Below are 17,295 nucleotides of genomic sequence, written 5' to 3' on the forward strand. Positions count from 1 at the left end.
TAAAACAGTTAGCTTATAGTTAGCTAAAAGGATTGAATTGTTAGCTAAAAGTAAAAATAAACGGTTAAAACAGTTAGCTTATAGTTAGCTAAAAGGATTGAATAGTTATCTAAAAGTAAAAATAAACGGTTAAAACAGTTAGCTTATAGTTAGCTAAAAGGATTGAATAGTTGGCTAAAAATAAACGGTTAAAATAGTTAGCTCATAGTTAGCTAAAAGGATTGAAATAGTTGGATAAAAGTAAAAATAAACGGTTAAAACAGTTAGCTTATAGTTAGCTAAAAGGATTGAATAGTTGGATAAAAGTAAAAAATAAACGGTTAAAACAGTTAGCTCATAAGTTAGCTAAAAGGATTGAAATAGTTGGATAAAAGTACAAATAAACGGTTAAAACAGTTAGCTCATAGTTAGCTAAAAGGATTGAAATAGTTGGATAAAAGTACAAATAAACGGTTAAAACAGTTAGCTCATAAGTTAGCTAAAAGGATTGAAATAGTTGGATAAAAGTACAAATAAACGGTTAAAACAGTTAGCTTATAGTTAGCTAAAAGGATTGAATAGTTGGCTAAAATAAACGGTTACAATAGTTAGCTTATAGTTAGCTAAAAGGATTGAAATAGTTGGATACAAGTAAAAATAAACTCTTAAAATATTTAGCTCATAGTTAGCTAAAAGGATTGAATAGTTGGCTAAAAGTAACAGAAACATGAGTCAATTAGTTAGCCTAAGATAACAGATAAAAGGTTTAAAAAGCTAGTTTAAAGTAAATTATTAACAGTTAAAATAGTTAGCTAAAAGCTAAGAATTAACAGCTAAAATAGTTAGCTAAAGTTGTGAAATATTAAACAGTTAAAATAGTTATCTTTAAGTGAGGGATACAACGTTAGCTTAAAATAGCTTAAGGGTTGAATGCTATAATAGTAATCTACAAGTTATGTGAATAAAATAGTTAGCCTAAAGTAACAGATACAAAGTTACGGGTAAACAATAAAAATAGTTAGCTACAAATAACTGCCAAACAGGTAAACTGGTTAGCTAAGAGATACAGCTATAGAGGTAACATCGTTAACTAAAAGTTACGGAAAAACAGGTAACAACGTTAGCTTAAAGTATCTTAAGGGGTGAACGTTTAGTAAGTAATCTAAAAGTAGCTTGAATAAAATAGTTAGCCTAAAGTAACAGATAAAAAGTTACGGAAACAGTTCAAATAGTTAGCTTATTGCCAAACAGGTAAACTGGTTAGCTAAGAGATACAGGTATAGAGGTAAAATCGTTAGCTAACAGAGATAGCTAAAAGTTACGGAAAAACAGGTAACAACATTAGCTTAAAGTATCTTTAGTGTCTTTAGTAAGTAATCAAAAAGTAACGGATACGTAAATGAAACAGTTAGCCTAAAGTCACAGATAAAACGTTTTTTTAAATGCTGAAAGTAATGCTGTGAAAGTACCTTAAAGCAAATGATAAACCCACAGTTATCTAGTAAGGAACAAATGGTTTAAATAGTTAGCTTAAAGTACTTAATGGAATAATAAACAGTTATCTAAACAGATGCTCCCACAGATTCCTCCTGAACGTTTGAAGGAGGAAATGCGGTCCCTGTTGTCCATCAGACCGTTTCATAACCGCTGAGGGTCGTCACCACAGAGCACTTTATTTTCCGGGGGTGAGAGCAGAGGAGCGGGAGGCAGACAAATAGCTCTCCATCTGGTAATTAGAGGAGGAATAACGATATCCTTTGTGTGAGAGCTATTCGGGGAAACGGAGAGAGGACAAAGCCGGCCATCGCTGCTCTCTGTGTACCCTTGTTTTCGTTCTCATTTAACAGGGCTGGGTCACTGCTGTCGGGCCTTTAGGCTGGATCTCAGCTGGCACTCAGTCACACAGTTCCCTCGTTCACAGACGTTCATCTCTGCCTGCTGGAGTCTTATGAGTGTTGTTCTGCTGACCTGGTCGATCTGTACGCAAGCAAAGAAGAAACTCTTTATGACAGAAAGAGAGATTTTGTAGGCTTATTTGTAGGCAGTGATTTCACACCAGGGTTAGCCTCTAATGTAGCCCAGAGGACACTTATTCAACCTCGTATTGATTAAATGAACCTTGCTATCTTTTAAGTTGAGTTACGACTTGCTGTGACGCTGAGCTTGAGTGTACTTTGTGTAAACACGTTAGCAAGGTAAAGAAGAGTACGCAAGTCGTTAGCTCATAGTATTAGCTAAATGAAAGCTAGAAGTAACATGGTCGAAACAATTGTTGTTAGCTAAAAGTAACTGATAAACAATAACAATAGTTTGCCTTACTGTAAGTAACAGATAAACAGTTTGAATCGTTAGCTAACAGCATAGCCGCGGGAAGTAGGGGTGCTGGGGGTCCACCGTGTCCCCGCAGCAAGGCTACCCCCCCCCCCCCCCCCCCCACCAGTTATAGTAATGTATAACTGGTTAAAATACTTAGCTAAAACTAACAGAACCCAGTAAACAGTTAGCTAAATGTAAGGGAACTAGTTAGCTAAAAGCTACAGAAAGACGATAAGAACAGTTAGCTAAAAGTAAGGGAACTAGTTAGCTAAAAGTTACAGAAAGACGATAAGAACAGTTAGCTTAACGCAACAGATAAACAGCCAAACCAGTTAGCTTGACGTTATAGCCTATACGGCGATGATAGCAAGTTAAAACTAACAAATAAACGGTGAAAACAGTTAGCTTAGAGTGACGAATAAACAGCTAATAGTTAGCTTGAAGTGTCTGATAAACAATTAAAAATAATAAGCTTAAGGATGCTTGGTTAAAATGTGGTAATAACAAGTGATGGGTAAACAACGAATAGTTGGCTAACAGTAACAGAAAAACAATAAATAATTACTTAAAGCAACAGATACACAATTTAAAGACCTAGCTAAGAGTAACAAATAAACGGAAGAACTGGTAAGCTAAATGTAAATGTGATAAATGTATAATTCTATTCACATTGACATTCACATTTGTTATGGGCCCTGAAAAACATACTTATTTTCCTCCATGCCTTTCAGTGCTTTGTTCTGCGAACGTGGAAAACACGTAGCTCAAATTGCACGGTTGTTGACATTATTTTCCAGTCAGTGGTAGTTGATATTACTTTGAAACAGGAACCACAACAGCACGTCTTTACTGAAAGGTTGAATTCATTGCCCTTTCAGTTGACAGAAATGTCACTGGTAAAATACCAAATTCTTGGTGTTGTTAATTAGGGTTTCTTCTAAGAAGACATCTTTCAAATGTCACCAGGAGTCCGCGTTTTGCAGAGGAAACAAACCGGAACAATGACAGCCAAAGTGAGATGCTAGCGTACAGCAGTCTACCCTGACTGGATCACTCAACCAATGAAATCTTAATGTTGTATGTAAAAGCTACTATTGTGAGCCTTTTGTCAAATTGGTTAACATGAAAAGTACTACATATTTCACCATTACTGTGTTTCTAACAACGTGTATTTTCTTTAAGTCCTTTTCTGTACAATCGTCTGACAGACATTTCACATATTGACAAGTACTTTTATTACATGAGATCTCAGTCCTGTATCTCTTGTGTCTATGTTGTTCAATAAATAGTATAGTTTTGAGTAATGTATTGTGTTGTCGAGGTGGCAGACACACATCTCATCTCCACTGATCCTGTGGTTTGTTGTTGGAAAATCAACGAAGTAGTGAGGAAGTCCAAGTTCTCCACCCTGTGGTCAGATGGCGGAACTGCATCTAAATATGCTATTTGTACTTTTACAGCAATTGGACATATTAACTTTCGCAAATGTACCTGTAAAAAATATACTTTTCTTAGTTGTATGTACTAATATGTAGGTAAAAAAACATTTCCACAGAAGAAATGTACCTTACAGCAGCTGCTTCTCTACATTGTGGTCTTTGTCATCATCTCTCGTATATCCAGGATTATTGCTTTTTGAAATAGAGCATGTTTTTTTTATAGTTTCTCATTTTCTCATTTTCTCTGCTCATATACTTCATACAGAGGACAATTCTCCGCCTGCATTTTGACGTTGAGGAGGGGATAAAGGGCGGCTCGTCTCAACGTGGAGCTGCACCTTTGGGAGGACATATTTCCAGACAGGCGCTCAGACAGATTCGTGTTTGTATGACGAGCTCCAGCTCAGCGCCGGGATGGATGAAGAAAGATGTCCCGACAAATAGCGGCAGTGTTTGTCCCATAACTCGTGTTCTGAAGCGACACCTCGGTGCGAGCAGATCAATAAAGAAAACACACTTCCTCTGAAACACTCTGTCTGCAGCGTCGACACATCAGGTTTCTTTAGTATAAGTATTCAAGTTTCTTCCGACTCAGAATACAAAATATATACAAAATTAGCTGGTATATAAAAGAGGCAAGCACATGTTAGTAAAGATGAAATGAGTACACATCTCTTGTTTTTATAAAAAATATCATTGTATTTTGTTTTATCTTATATTGGACATTGAACTTTAGTGTACAATCTGCAAATGTTTACTTTGAAATGTGTTTTAATACAGATTTTGTATTCATCTTATGTTTTATTGGATGTTTTATGTTCATTTTCTATGTTTATATAAGTGTTTTTATTCAATGTATTTAATGCTATTGTTTACAGTATATTGACATAAATACAGAGGTGGGAGAAGTACTCAGATCGTGTACTTGAGTAAAAGTAGAAGTACTCAGATCTTGTACTTTAGTAAAAGTAGAAGTACGCATATCTTGTGCTTGAGTCAAAGTAGAAGTACTCCGATCTAGTACTTGAGTAAAAGTAGAAGTACACAGATTGTGTACTTCAGTAAAAGTAGAAGAACTCAGATCGTGTACTTGAGTAAAAGTAGAAGTACGCATATTTTGTACTTCAGTAAAAGTAGAAGTACTCAGATTGAGTACTTCAGTAAAAGTAGAAGAACTCAGATTGTGTACTTGAGTAATAGTAGAAGTACGCATATCTTGTACTTGAGTGAAAGTAGAAGTACTCAGATCGTGTACTTGAGTAATAGTAGAAGTACGCATATATTGTACTTGAGTGAAAGTAGAAGTACGCATATCTTGTACTTGAGTGAAAGTAGAAGTACTCAGATCTTGTACTTGAGTAAAAGCACAAGTACACAGATCTTGTACTTGAGTAAAAGTAGAAGTACTCAGGTCTTGTACTTGAGTTAAAGTAGAAGTACTCAGATGTTGTCCTTGAGTAAAAGTAGAAGTACTCTGATCTTGTCCTTGAGTAAAAGTAGAAGTACTCAGATCTTGTACTTGAGTAAAAGCACAAGTACACAGATCTTGTTCTTGAGTAAAAGTAGAAGTACCAGAGTGTAGGAATACTCTGTTACAGTAAAAGTCCTGCATTCAAAATGTTCCTCAAGTGAAAGTAGAAAAGTATTCTCATCAAAATATAGTGAAAGACAGTGAAAGTAGTCGTTGGTCCATTTCAGAATAATATATATGATATGTTTTATAATGATTGATCATGAAAGTGTTCTCAAAGCTGGTGAAGGTGCAGCTAGTCTGAAGTACTTTGTAGACTGCAGGGTAGCTGGTGAAGGTGCAGCTAGTCTGAAGTACTTTGTAGACTGCAGGGTAGCTGGTGAAGGTGCAGCTAGTCTGAAGGACTTTGTAGACTGCAGGGTAGCTGGTGGAGGTGCAGCTAGTCTGAAGTACTTTGTAGACTGCAGGGTAGCTGGTGAAGGTGCAGCTAGTCTGAAGTACTTTGTAGACTGCAGGTAGCTGGTGAAGGTGCAGCTAGTCTGAAGTACTTTGTAGACTGCAGGGTAGCTGGTGAAGGTGCAGCTAGTCTGAAGTACTTTGTAGACTGCAGGGTAGCTGGTGAAGGTGCAGCTAGTCTGAAGTACTTTGTAGACTGCAGGGTAGCTGGTGGATTCACTCCAGGTGAATTGATTTTTAACCACATGAGCATTTTGTGGACACGTAGGAGGTCAGTGGCGGTTGCATCAGATTGGGCAAAAAGCCACAGCTGTGTACGACTTTTTTTACGTTGTGTACTTTTGCAGGGCCGTGTGCATCATTGTAATAGGCTTAGTCGTGTGTGTCTTTGTGCTGTGTAGGTAGCTCCTTCCATCAGCTGTCTGAGGGATTAAAAACACTGGTTGGAGCTTTGCTGCTGCACCCAATTACACTTCAAACACTAAAACCCACAATATATGAAAAATATACATTGATGTCCAGACATTATTAAAGAACTTTCTAAAAGCACTTCACTCTGATAACGCCTGCCTTTGTTCTCCCCTCCATGTCTCTGTAGACTGGGATGTCTCTCTGTTGCTTTAGCCAAGTAATAATAACCAACACAACACAGTTTCAGTATTCTGTATCCTTTCTTCTCTGAGATACATACTGTTTACACACATTCTCTCAGCTGTAAAATCATATAGTTGACAATCACAGAACTGAGACAGCTCTTCTTAAAGATTACATATTTACTCAGACAATACTTTTGTTTGTCCTTGCGCAGCATTTGATGACTATAGACGGCTTGATTAACTAGAAGTTGGTGCAGGACTGATCATATTTACAGAAGAGGAACTAGTTTACATTTCTTAGGAGGTATAAATGATCCGTGACTTGATATGGGGTTCCACAGGGTTCCGTTCTGGGCCCTGTTCAATTTATCAATTTTTACAAGATCCATAATGCTTTTTAGGGATTTTCCCTTTCCTGAAGTGTGTTATACAGTATAGGTTTGTGTGCATGTAAGTTGTCTGCAAAGGCCAACATCCATGTCTTTCTCTCCCCCCCCCCCCCCCCCCCCCAGCCTGAAACACCTCCATTGGACTCCTTTGTTTACTTCAGGAACATAGAATCATTACCATGTAAAACTTGCCTTCCTATTGGCTCGTGCTCCAACACATTGTATGTGATAGGCTAAGGCGCGGGACATCTCTAAGCAGTTGACCAATCACAACAGAGCCAGCCAGCTAACCAATCAGAGCAGACTGGGCTCTGGTTTCAGACAGAGGGTGAAAAGAGGTGCTGCAGCAAAGTAGAGACACTACATACGGATATACACCTGAACATCAGCAGGAGAGGACTCTTTAAAGTAGAGACACTACATACTGATATACACCTGAACATCAGCAGGAGAGGACTCTTTAAAGTAGAGACACTACATACTGATATACACCTGAACATCAGCAGGAGAGGACTCTTTAAAGTAGAGACACTACATACTGATATACACCTGAACATCAGCAGGAGAGGACTCTTTAAAGTAGAGACACTACATACTGATATACACCTGAACATCAGCAGGAGAGGACTCTTTAAAGTAGAGACACTACACACTGATATACACCTGAACATCAGCAGGAGAGGACTCTTTAAAGTAGAGACACTACATACTGATATACACCTGAACATCAGCAGGAGAGGACTCTTTAAAGTAGAGACACTACATACTGATATACACCTGAACATCAGCAGGAGAGGACTCTTTAAAGTAGAGACACTACATACTGATATACACCTGAACATCAGCAGGAGAGGACTCTTTAAAGTAGAGACACTACATACTGATATACACCTGAACATCAGCAGGAGAGGACTCTTTAAAGTAGAGACACTACATACTGATATACACCTGAACATCAGCAGGAGAGGACTCTTTAAAGTAGAGACACTACATACTGATATACACCTGAACATCAGCAGGAGAGGACTCTTTAAAGTAGAGACACTACATACTGATATACACCTGAACATCAGCAGGAGAGGACTCTTTAAAGTAGAGACACTAAATACTGATATACACCTGAACATCAGCAGGAGAGGACTCTTTAAAGTAGAGACACTACATACTGATATACACCTGAACATCAGCAGGAGAGGACTCTTTAAAGTAGAGACACTACATACTGATATACACCTGAAATGTTGGCCCCTTTAAATGTCTGGATGTTCAGGTTGAGTTTCTAGTTGTCTGTTGATGTCTGTGTTTCGTCCGAGTGAATGGAGCAATCCTCTTATGCTGTCCATTTGTCAGGATGTCTTTAACAGAGGAGCCTCTTGAATCAGAATCACACACTGAATCCACCAGGATTACCCACAATGCTCGCTGCCGCAGTCTTATATGTGACGTCAATCCTTTTGTAATAACAGATTGGGACACAAAGACAGGAAGGACACATGGGAAGGAAAACTTCTGTCCTGAAAGAAAGACAGACAGTCGATAAAAACAACGAAACTCCTTCTTATCAACAGCCAGAAAATAACTCCACTGAAAAATGTAATATTTTACGAATCACTTATTTATTTTCTAGACTCCACTTTTTTGTCGGTGCATAACAGCCTTTATTACGAAAATGTTTAACTTTCTAAAACTTTTTTTTTACGTTGTTGAAGAAGAAGATGTGTATAATTAAAAAATCTGAAAATCCATCTTATATTTTCTAGAGAAAAGTGAAAACACAAACACACATTTCTATTTGCTTAAATATGAGAAATGAAGACCCAAACATTAACATATACATAGAGAATACAATATCAAAACAAAAAATGGCAGAGTTTGTTAAGCAGTACTGTGTGTGTGAGAAAGGATTTCATTTGGGTGTGTGTGTGTGTGTGTGTGTGTGTGTGTGTGTGTGTGTGTGTGTGTGTTTAATTCTGACTTCCTCGTGACTCTGTGATCGTCTTACTGGGATTAAGTGGCACTTCCTGAGTCACTCTAATTGATCCTTTGCAGAGACATACTTTGACCCACTTTTGAATAAGTGTGTAAATAAACGTAAACATTTTCACATCAAAATTATGAGATTTATGAATGAATACAAATCAATAAGGAGTACAAATATCTAGTAAATCCAGATTAATTTAGTACAGTAATTCAGAAAAAATGTGGAGATGGTAAATTGGATGATTTTTTGTTACACTGAGGAAAAAAAGTATAAAATTATAGCATTTTTTTGTTATTTTTGGTCCATATTTAGGGTCATAGTACGCCTTTGTTGCACTGCCATGTTTCACCACAAGGAGTCAGAGTGGTGTCTTGTTAAATAAAATACAACATAAAATCACACATGTGTGGTTTTTACACAGTCAAACATGAGTGATAGGGTTAGGGTAGAATTCAAAAATGAAATTAAACATAGACAATTCAAATGACAAAAGGGTAATGTGCTTAAACAATAAAATAAATAAAGTAAATAAAATAAATAAAATAAATAAAATAAATAAAATAAATAAATTAAACAAATTAAATAAATTGAACAAAGTAATTAAATTAAATAAATTAATCAAATTAAACAAATTAAATAAATTAAATAAATTGAACAAAGTAATTAAATTAAATAAATTAAACAAATTAAACAAATTAAATAAATTAAATAAATTAAATAAATTGAACAAAGTAATTAAATTAAATCAATTAAACAAATTAAACAAATTAAATAAATTAAAAGGGAGAGGATACCTTCGTGAAATAATACCTTCACATTAGATAAAAAGTAAGCTCATATAAAAAATGACACACATGACTTTTTGGGGAAACTGCTCAGTTGATAATTCATTATAACTTAATACCTTTTAACATACAAGTAGTCTTGTAATAATAGTCCATTGTGAATGTGATAATATTGGTTATAGCCAGTTTAAATAAAAGAGCAGCTGTTATCCTCCAAACTCAAAGGGATAACAAAACGATGACATAAGAGGAAGCGGCATCACTTCAGTGTTCAGCAGCCGCAGAATGAAAGTAAATGAAGTGTCCCCTATTATACTGTTCTTCATCAATATATCACAGGTCTCAGATATATACAGACCCTGTCTCTGATTGGCTGAAATACCAAACAGATCATTGCAGCATTACCCATAATCCCCTCTGTTTCAGCCCTGTTTCCAAACCCCTCTGCAGAGTCTGCAGTCTGGTCTTCACCAGGTCCAGCGGCTGGAAGAGGATCGTGGAGCAGGTCCCGCTGACGGAGCCACACATGAAGGCTTTGAGGGCCGGGTGAACCTGGGGGGGAGACAAGGGGGGGGGGAGACAGCGGGGGGGGGGGGGGGGGGGGGGGGGGGACAAGGGGGGGGGAGGAAACAGAGACCGTTGAGCAACATGTTAGGATAGATCTGCTGCAGGTGACTGATTAGTATTTCACGTGCATCTGAACTCATGACGAACTAATGAAAAGGTCAAAGTCAACTTTATTGACAATTCCTCTATTTGTGTTCCACAGAGATTCTGTTTCTCACCATCCAGAGGATCAACATATATGAAGATAAATATATACACATACACACAGAGGTGGGAGAAGTACTCAGATCTTGTACTTGAGTGAAAGTAGAAGTACTCAGATCATGTACTTGAGTGAAAGTAGAAGTACTCAGATCTTGTACTTGAGTAAAAGTCGAGGTACTCAGATCATGTACTTGAGTGAAAGTAGAAGTACTCAGATCTTGTACTTGAGTAGAAGTCGAGGTACTCAGATCTTGTACTTGAGTAAAAGTAGAAGTACTCAGATTTTATACTTGAGTAAAAGTCGAGGTACTCAGATCTTGTACTTTAGTAAAAGTAGAAGTACTCAGATCTTGTACTTGAGTAAAAGTAGAAGTACTCAGATCTTGTACTTGAGTGAAAGTAGAAGTACTCAGATCATGTACTTGAGTGAAAGTAGAAGTACTCAGATCTTGTACTTGAGTAAAAGTCGAGGTACTCAGATCTTGTACTTGAGTAAAAGTAGAAGTACTCAGATCTTGTACTTGAGTAAAAGTCGAGGTACTCAGATCGTGTACTTGAGTAAAAGTAGAAGTACTCAGATCTTGTACTTGAGTAAAAGTAGAAGTACTCAGATATTGTACTTGAGTAAAAGTAGAAGTACTCAGGTCTTGTACTTGAGTAAAAGTAGAAGTACTCAGATCTTGCACTTGAGTAAAAGTAGAAGTACTCAGATCTTGTACTTGAGTGAAAGTAGAAGTACTCAGATCTTGTACTTGAGTAAAAGTAGAAATACTCAGATCTTGTACTTGAGTAAAAGTAGAAGTACTCAGATCTTGTACTTGAGTGAAAGTAGAAGTACCAGAGTGTAGGAATACTCCGTTACAGTAAAAGTCCTGCATTCAAAATGTTACTCAAGTAAAAGTAGAAAAGTATTATCATCAAAATATAGGAGGAGACAAGTGGGGAGGAAGAGAAAGAAAGGGAGAGAGGGAAGGATATAAGATGAGAAAATATAGGACTTTATTCATCCCGAAGGAAATTGTTGTGCCAGAGTTCCAAAGATACAATAATAATAAAACTGTCCACTAACAGGGCAGTACAACGAGCAATTCAATAACTACAGGAAACACAGACGGTCACATCATTAACGTAAATATTAACAGTATTTAGTAGAAAGACAAGATGGACCTGTGTTAACACTGTGGGGACTGTCAGTAGTTCAAACAGCAACAGGGTGAGAACGAAAAACAGCACAGATTAGAGATCAATACAATTAAAATACACAAATACAATTATAAGTAACTTTAAAATAACATATATACATATTTGGAGACATTGAAGCCTATTGACATTTCATTACACAAAGTTTTTCGAGTATTGTTTATGATTATTTTCAAAGCGTCTACACACAGAAATTAAATCATGTCTACTTCTGTAACCGCACACTCTTTCTCCCTAAACTAAATTACCCAGCAGCCTTTCACACTTTCTTTTATTGCCGCTCTTTAAAACCACCTGTAGACTTTCTGTTCGCTCTGAAAAAGGGTAAAAAAAAGTCATCAGATTGACGGTAACCCTTCAGAGAGGATGAGGTACAAATGGGCAACCAAAAAGATCCTTCTGCTTTTATTTCTAAAGACTGCGGCTGGTTTCTAAAGCATTGAATGGTCTCGTGCTGAACTACGGACCCCCCAGGAATCTTAGGTCTTAGAGTCAGAACTGAACGTGGAGACGTTCAGTTCTGATGCTCTAAACATCTGGAACAACTCCCAGAAACCTGCAGGTCCTTTTAAATCCAGGCTGAAGACTTTTCCTTTTGCCGCTGCTTTTAAATGAATATATTTCACACAGACTGTAACTTTCACTCATGTGTTTCATACCCGTGTTATTCTATATGAGCTTGTTTCATGGGTATGTTATTGTCTTTTGCTTTTTAATGACAGTTTTAATGTTTTTCATTTTTGTAAAGTACTTTGAATTGCCTCGGGTTGAAAGGTGCTATAAGCAATAGCTCACGACAGGCCGTGGTATACGCTCAGTATATCACAGCTAAGGGGCGTGGTTCGGCCCGACGCAGGCAGTTTGCAGTTTGCTTTTCAGCCCAACTGTATACTGTTTTCCTCAGACGCGGAGGGATACTGACTTGTTGTGAAAAGTAACTATAATTCTACCCGTGGTATACGCTCAGTATATCACGGCTAAGGGGCGTGGTTCGGCCCGACGCAGGCAGTTTGCAGTTTGCTTTTCAGCCCAACTGTATACTGTTTTCCTCAGACGCGGAGGGATACTGACTTGTTGTGAAAAGTAACTATAATTCTACCCGTGGTATACGCTCAGTATATCACGGCTAAGGGGCGTGGTTCGGCCCGACGCAGGCAGTTTGCAGTTTGCTTTTCAGCCCAACTGTATACTGTTTTTCTCAAACGCGGAGGGATACTGATTTGTTGTGAAAAGTAACTACAATTCTACCCGTGGTATACGCTCAGTATATCACGGCTAAGGGGCGTGGTTCGGCCCGACGCAGGCAGTTTGCTTTTCAGCTCAACTGTAAACTGTTTCTCTCAGACGCGGAGGGATACTGACTTGTTGTGAAAAGCAACTACAATTCTACCCGTGGTATACGCTCAGTATATCACGGCTAAGGGGCGTGGTTCGGCCCGACGCAGGCAGTTTGCTTTTCAGCCCAACTGTATACTGTTTTTCTCAGACGCGGAGGGATACTGACTTGTTGTGAAAAGTAACTACAATTCTACCCGTGGTATACGCTCAGTATATCACGGCTAAGAACCAATCAGATTGCTTGATTTGACTTGTCCGTTTTATAAAAATAAACATGCCTTTAAAAACTACAAAAGTGTAAAAACAAATACCTCCTTCATTACAACTAATATCAGTTAAACACAAGGTGCAAATAACTCACCAGAGAAAGTTCCATAGCTCTTCAGGACGATAATAACAAAACCTTCTGTTTTTTCTTCTTGTGTCAATCTGCTCAAACGTTCCCACACCTTAAACACATGTAGAATAAAAAGAGGTGTTTCCGTGAGAAGGTCACACAGTGAGCAGCTGATCTGTGACAGGGTCTCTGTTACAGGGGATGAAGGAGCATGAGCTTCTTATCAGACAGACGCACTGACACACACACACACACACACACACACACACACTTGAGCAACATGTTATAGTAGATCTGCTGCAGGTGATTCTGATTTGTATTTCACGTGCATCTGAACACATGATGAGCTTATGAATGACTGCTAATCTACTTAGCTAAAGAACTATTTGCTAAATGGTCTCCACATTGACAAATTACAAGACAGGGTTTGTTTGAGATAAGATCAGAATACAAAAATATTCTATGATGATAAGAAACTTTTAAAAGAGTAATTCTACACAATGAGTACTTTTGCTGATTATACTTCTTTGTTTTATAGATGTGTAAAAAAACCATTTGTAAAATCAAACGACTTGCAAATAAACAAACAATTTCCAAACCAAAAACTAGAGATGAAAATTGATATATAAGTAAATGAAAGTATTTATGAAGATAGAATAGAATACCAGCTTGTTAGAAAGTTATTAACAGTAATGTTTAATTTTTTTTGATGTAAATTGTTTTAATTGTTATATTAAAAATGTAAACACGGATGTGGTCGATGTGTTGACAAAAAAAATATTTTGAAAAACGAATCTCTATTCTACTTTTAATTAAGTAACATTTTGAACTTTGGACTTTCTTTTAACTTCGATTTTCACTCGAGTAAAGGACACGTTTTCCATCTCAGTTTGTCTGCATCTTACCTGTTCAAATACTCTGCAGATGCAGGAGTCTGTTGCAGAGATGTGTGTCACGAGTATGACGCAATTTGCTTAATTAACAGCATAATCCTTCAAAATGTACTAAAAAAGTACAAAATAACACGCTGAATAAAACCCAAAAAGCTTGTTTTGAATGCCTCGTGTGATAAAAAGGTCAAAGGGTAAAACTAGAGCACAGACTAAATTGAGCTCCACTTTGTCATGAAAATGAAAAGTGAACTCTGTATTTGGAAACTTAAAAACCAGCCAGTTCCGGATTGTTGACGCTGCGTGACGTAAGCACCGCCCACCCAGGAGATGCTGGTTTCTGATTGGCTGAACAGCTTGATGTCAGTATTAAAAGCGCAGCACTTTATAAAGTAGCTTAAATATTAGATATAAAGTGCGGGTCTGTGTATCTTCATTTCAACTGTCTTTCGTTCTTAAACCAGTCAAACGGGAAAGCGGCTGCCTTGACTTTTTAGGTTGAGTTTTCTACGTGAAATACTAAAATAGCGAGAGGATGTTTGGCGCGAGGGACGGGACGGTATTCCCTGAAGTAGTTTAGAACAAACCACACTTGATGTTGGAATAACAAGAGAGGCTTTAATGCCCTCTCAGAGTATACTGATAAGACTAGCGTTACAGAGGACTCTCAGGTTTATTCAGAAAGCTATTGACGGATCAATTTGTTGTTAACCAGGCCCATTATTGTAGAGTTAAAACGGGGAGAAGTAGAAATGAAAGTACTTCAAAACTCTTCTCTTTTAAGTACAGGGCTTCAGTATCGGTACCTTCCACCACTGACTACATGAGAGAATACCTAATGTCTTCTTTGACTCAAATGTAATTGTTACAAAAAATTGTTAACAGAAAAACTACATTTTGCAAGTCATTGTGTTTCATAATAGAAAGGTGTTTAACAGAAGGCTGTCCTTAAAAGATAAAAGTGCAAGTTTAATATGATTAAATATAACAGTTCTCACCTAAATGTCTTCATCCTTGTTTTACTCACTTTGAGGAGAAACCAGTTCTGACTTGATTGTGTTTTTATTTAACTCCGACTGCCCCCTGCTGGAGACAATACATCCTGTCATAAACAACCACTTCAGCCTCAAAGGAGACACGCGTTTGATTTAAAACATCATTTTATTTAACGATGAATCTCTGGGAATTCAAGTATTGACATAACCAGTGCTGGGCGGTAAACCGTTTCATACCGTGAACTTTGTACCGTATGGTATCACATTTTCATATACACCTTTAAAGATGGAGACTGAAGAAAATTAGTTGTTTAAATACTTTAATATTGTCTGTGCAGTGTACCTTGGCTTGTAGCAAGGTGTATTAAGTTGCACTAGTTTGAAGGCCAATCATAAAAGTATTATAGACAAAATAGAAATAACGGGTACATATAATTATAGCTCAAGATATCCAGCAGCAGCAGCATGTCAAATAATTAACATTAGCTCCGCCTTTACTAGCTGTGACGAACGCATTAATAATTATAATCCAGTCGTTTCAAATAAGCCACTGCTCTTAATGTTTTTTTGTACTTCAAATATACTTTTATGCTAATAATGTTGTGCTTTTACTTCGCTATGATTATAAATACAGGGCTTTTCCTACATCAGTATGAAATAACAGACGCAGCAGGTAGCAGTTTAGAAAGCCTCTTTAATTGCAATAATACCAACATTTCACAACAATGATTCCAGAGGTGCAGAAAGACAGACATTACAAAATAATTGAGCATTTTTTTTTGGATTTCCTTTGCTGTTGTTTTTTTATTTTTATTATAAGTGCGATCATTATTTGTATTCTTCTTAATCCGTGATTCCCAACAACAACAACACATTCCTCTCACTTCCCAGCAGTGTGAGCCGAAAGCACAGCCTGCGGAGGGGGGGGGGGTAAACGTCCCCTAACTTCCGAAATCTACCCGGCAACCGAGCTCCGAGGACACGGTGCGAGTAATAAGACTTCCCCACCACCCCCTTTACCTTCAACATAAACAACACTGATGGAGAGAAATGTAAAAATCAATGCATGTCCAGAAAATGAGAAATCCCTACCCAGAATGCAGCGGCTGCATTTAAGGCCTTAGTGTGCGTGTGTGCACTCACTACCATGAGTCTTTTTAAAACTTAACGCAGTGGTTTTTTTTAATGTCAAGGCTTTTTTTTTTCTCAGTGCAAAAATTAAGAGAATTCAGCACAATCAAAACGCCTTCCGTATTTTTTTTTACTTGAAATCGGCCTCTGATTTTTAAGTTTCCGCAAGAAATATGCGTTACATTTTTAAGCCCATAAGCGTAGTCACGAGTACTAACTGCAGCTAAATCAAGGAGGTAGATTATCGTACTTTACTTCGTGTGAACAGATGTGTAAATGGGGAATTTGTAAAAGTGAAACCTTCCAAAAAAGGCTTAAAAATATTTGTTAAATCGAAAGAAATTGCAAATTTAAATTCAAATATTCTTTACGTATTTATTCCACATTTCAGAATCCATTTCATGTATTTTTTATTTGTGGATTTTGTTTCTATAGAAGCAGATTAATTTCATATTTGTATACATTTCTCTTAATTTCATTTATTGGGTTTTCACCGATACATTTAGTGTTCACAGAAATAACGTTGATCAAATCTACCGCCACGCTAAGTCGATAGGATACATTCCGCGTATAAACCTTCATTATAATCTGAAGCGAGAGCATAATAAGCACTTCCATTCTTAACCATTATAAAAACTTCTGCATAAAATTCATTTTCGATAGATCGAGATATTACTTTGGTCCCCTTCCAGTAGATCGCGCTTCATTAACGTGTACTTCCTTCCTTCTTCAATTAGAAAAATAGATCCTGATCAGGACTACCATCATTGGAATGTTTCCTTACAAAAATATCCTTCTTTTTTTTTCCCCCTAGAGAACGAAACATGAAGCGAACGAAAACATTTGGCCCAAAAATAACGTGTGTGTGTGTGTCAGCATGGTGATTGTCCCGAGTTTACCGTGTGTTAAGAATGCATAGATTGTCACAGGACTAGGAGGAAATCGGTTTCTCTAGTTTTGTGTTCCTCTCCGTTCAGAAGTGTGTGTGTTAGTGTGTGTTTTTGTATTTTATGATGCGGGTGTTTTTAATGATGACTGGGGGGTTTTTAAGGCTTGGGGGACTCGGGGGTCTCGCTCTTGGTCTCGCTCTCCTCGTCGCTCTCGATGCCGGTGCGAGGCACGGTGCGGCGCACGGTGAACGGGAGTTCGCCACGTCTGGAACGGAGAGAAGAAAAAAATAATAATTAAGAATTAAAACTCAAATGCCTCAGCGAGAGGTAA

General features: G+C 37.5%; 1 protein-coding gene and 1 long non-coding RNA gene across 3 annotated transcripts in view; both read right to left on the reverse strand.

Annotated features, from left to right (window-relative positions):
- Positions 1-9,857: 9,857 nt before the first annotated feature.
- On the reverse strand, positions 9,858-14,221 carry LOC117451591 (uncharacterized). Its single transcript, XR_004552682.2, has 3 exons — positions 13,964-14,221; positions 13,083-13,170; positions 9,858-9,964 (listed from the first exon to the last, which is right to left on the reverse strand). It is a non-coding gene; the product is annotated as an uncharacterized lncRNA (long non-coding RNA).
- Positions 14,222-15,617: 1,396 nt separating this feature from the next.
- Positions 15,618-17,295, reverse strand: part of LOC117450981 (myosin-9-like) — a 58,748-nt gene continuing 57,070 nt past the window's right edge. For both annotated transcript variants that reach the window (XM_034089048.2, XM_034089047.2), the window contains one exon: positions 15,618-17,229. In XM_034089048.2, coding sequence (XP_033944939.2) covers positions 17,121-17,229 — 109 coding nt within the window. In that variant the 3' untranslated portion in view covers positions 15,618-17,120. The remainder of the gene's footprint in view (positions 17,230-17,295) is intronic.

The sequence above is a fragment of the Pseudochaenichthys georgianus genome, chromosome 8 (genome assembly GCF_902827115.2).
Source record: "Pseudochaenichthys georgianus chromosome 8, fPseGeo1.2, whole genome shotgun sequence".
Taxonomy (NCBI): Eukaryota; Metazoa; Chordata; class Actinopteri; order Perciformes; family Channichthyidae; genus Pseudochaenichthys; species Pseudochaenichthys georgianus.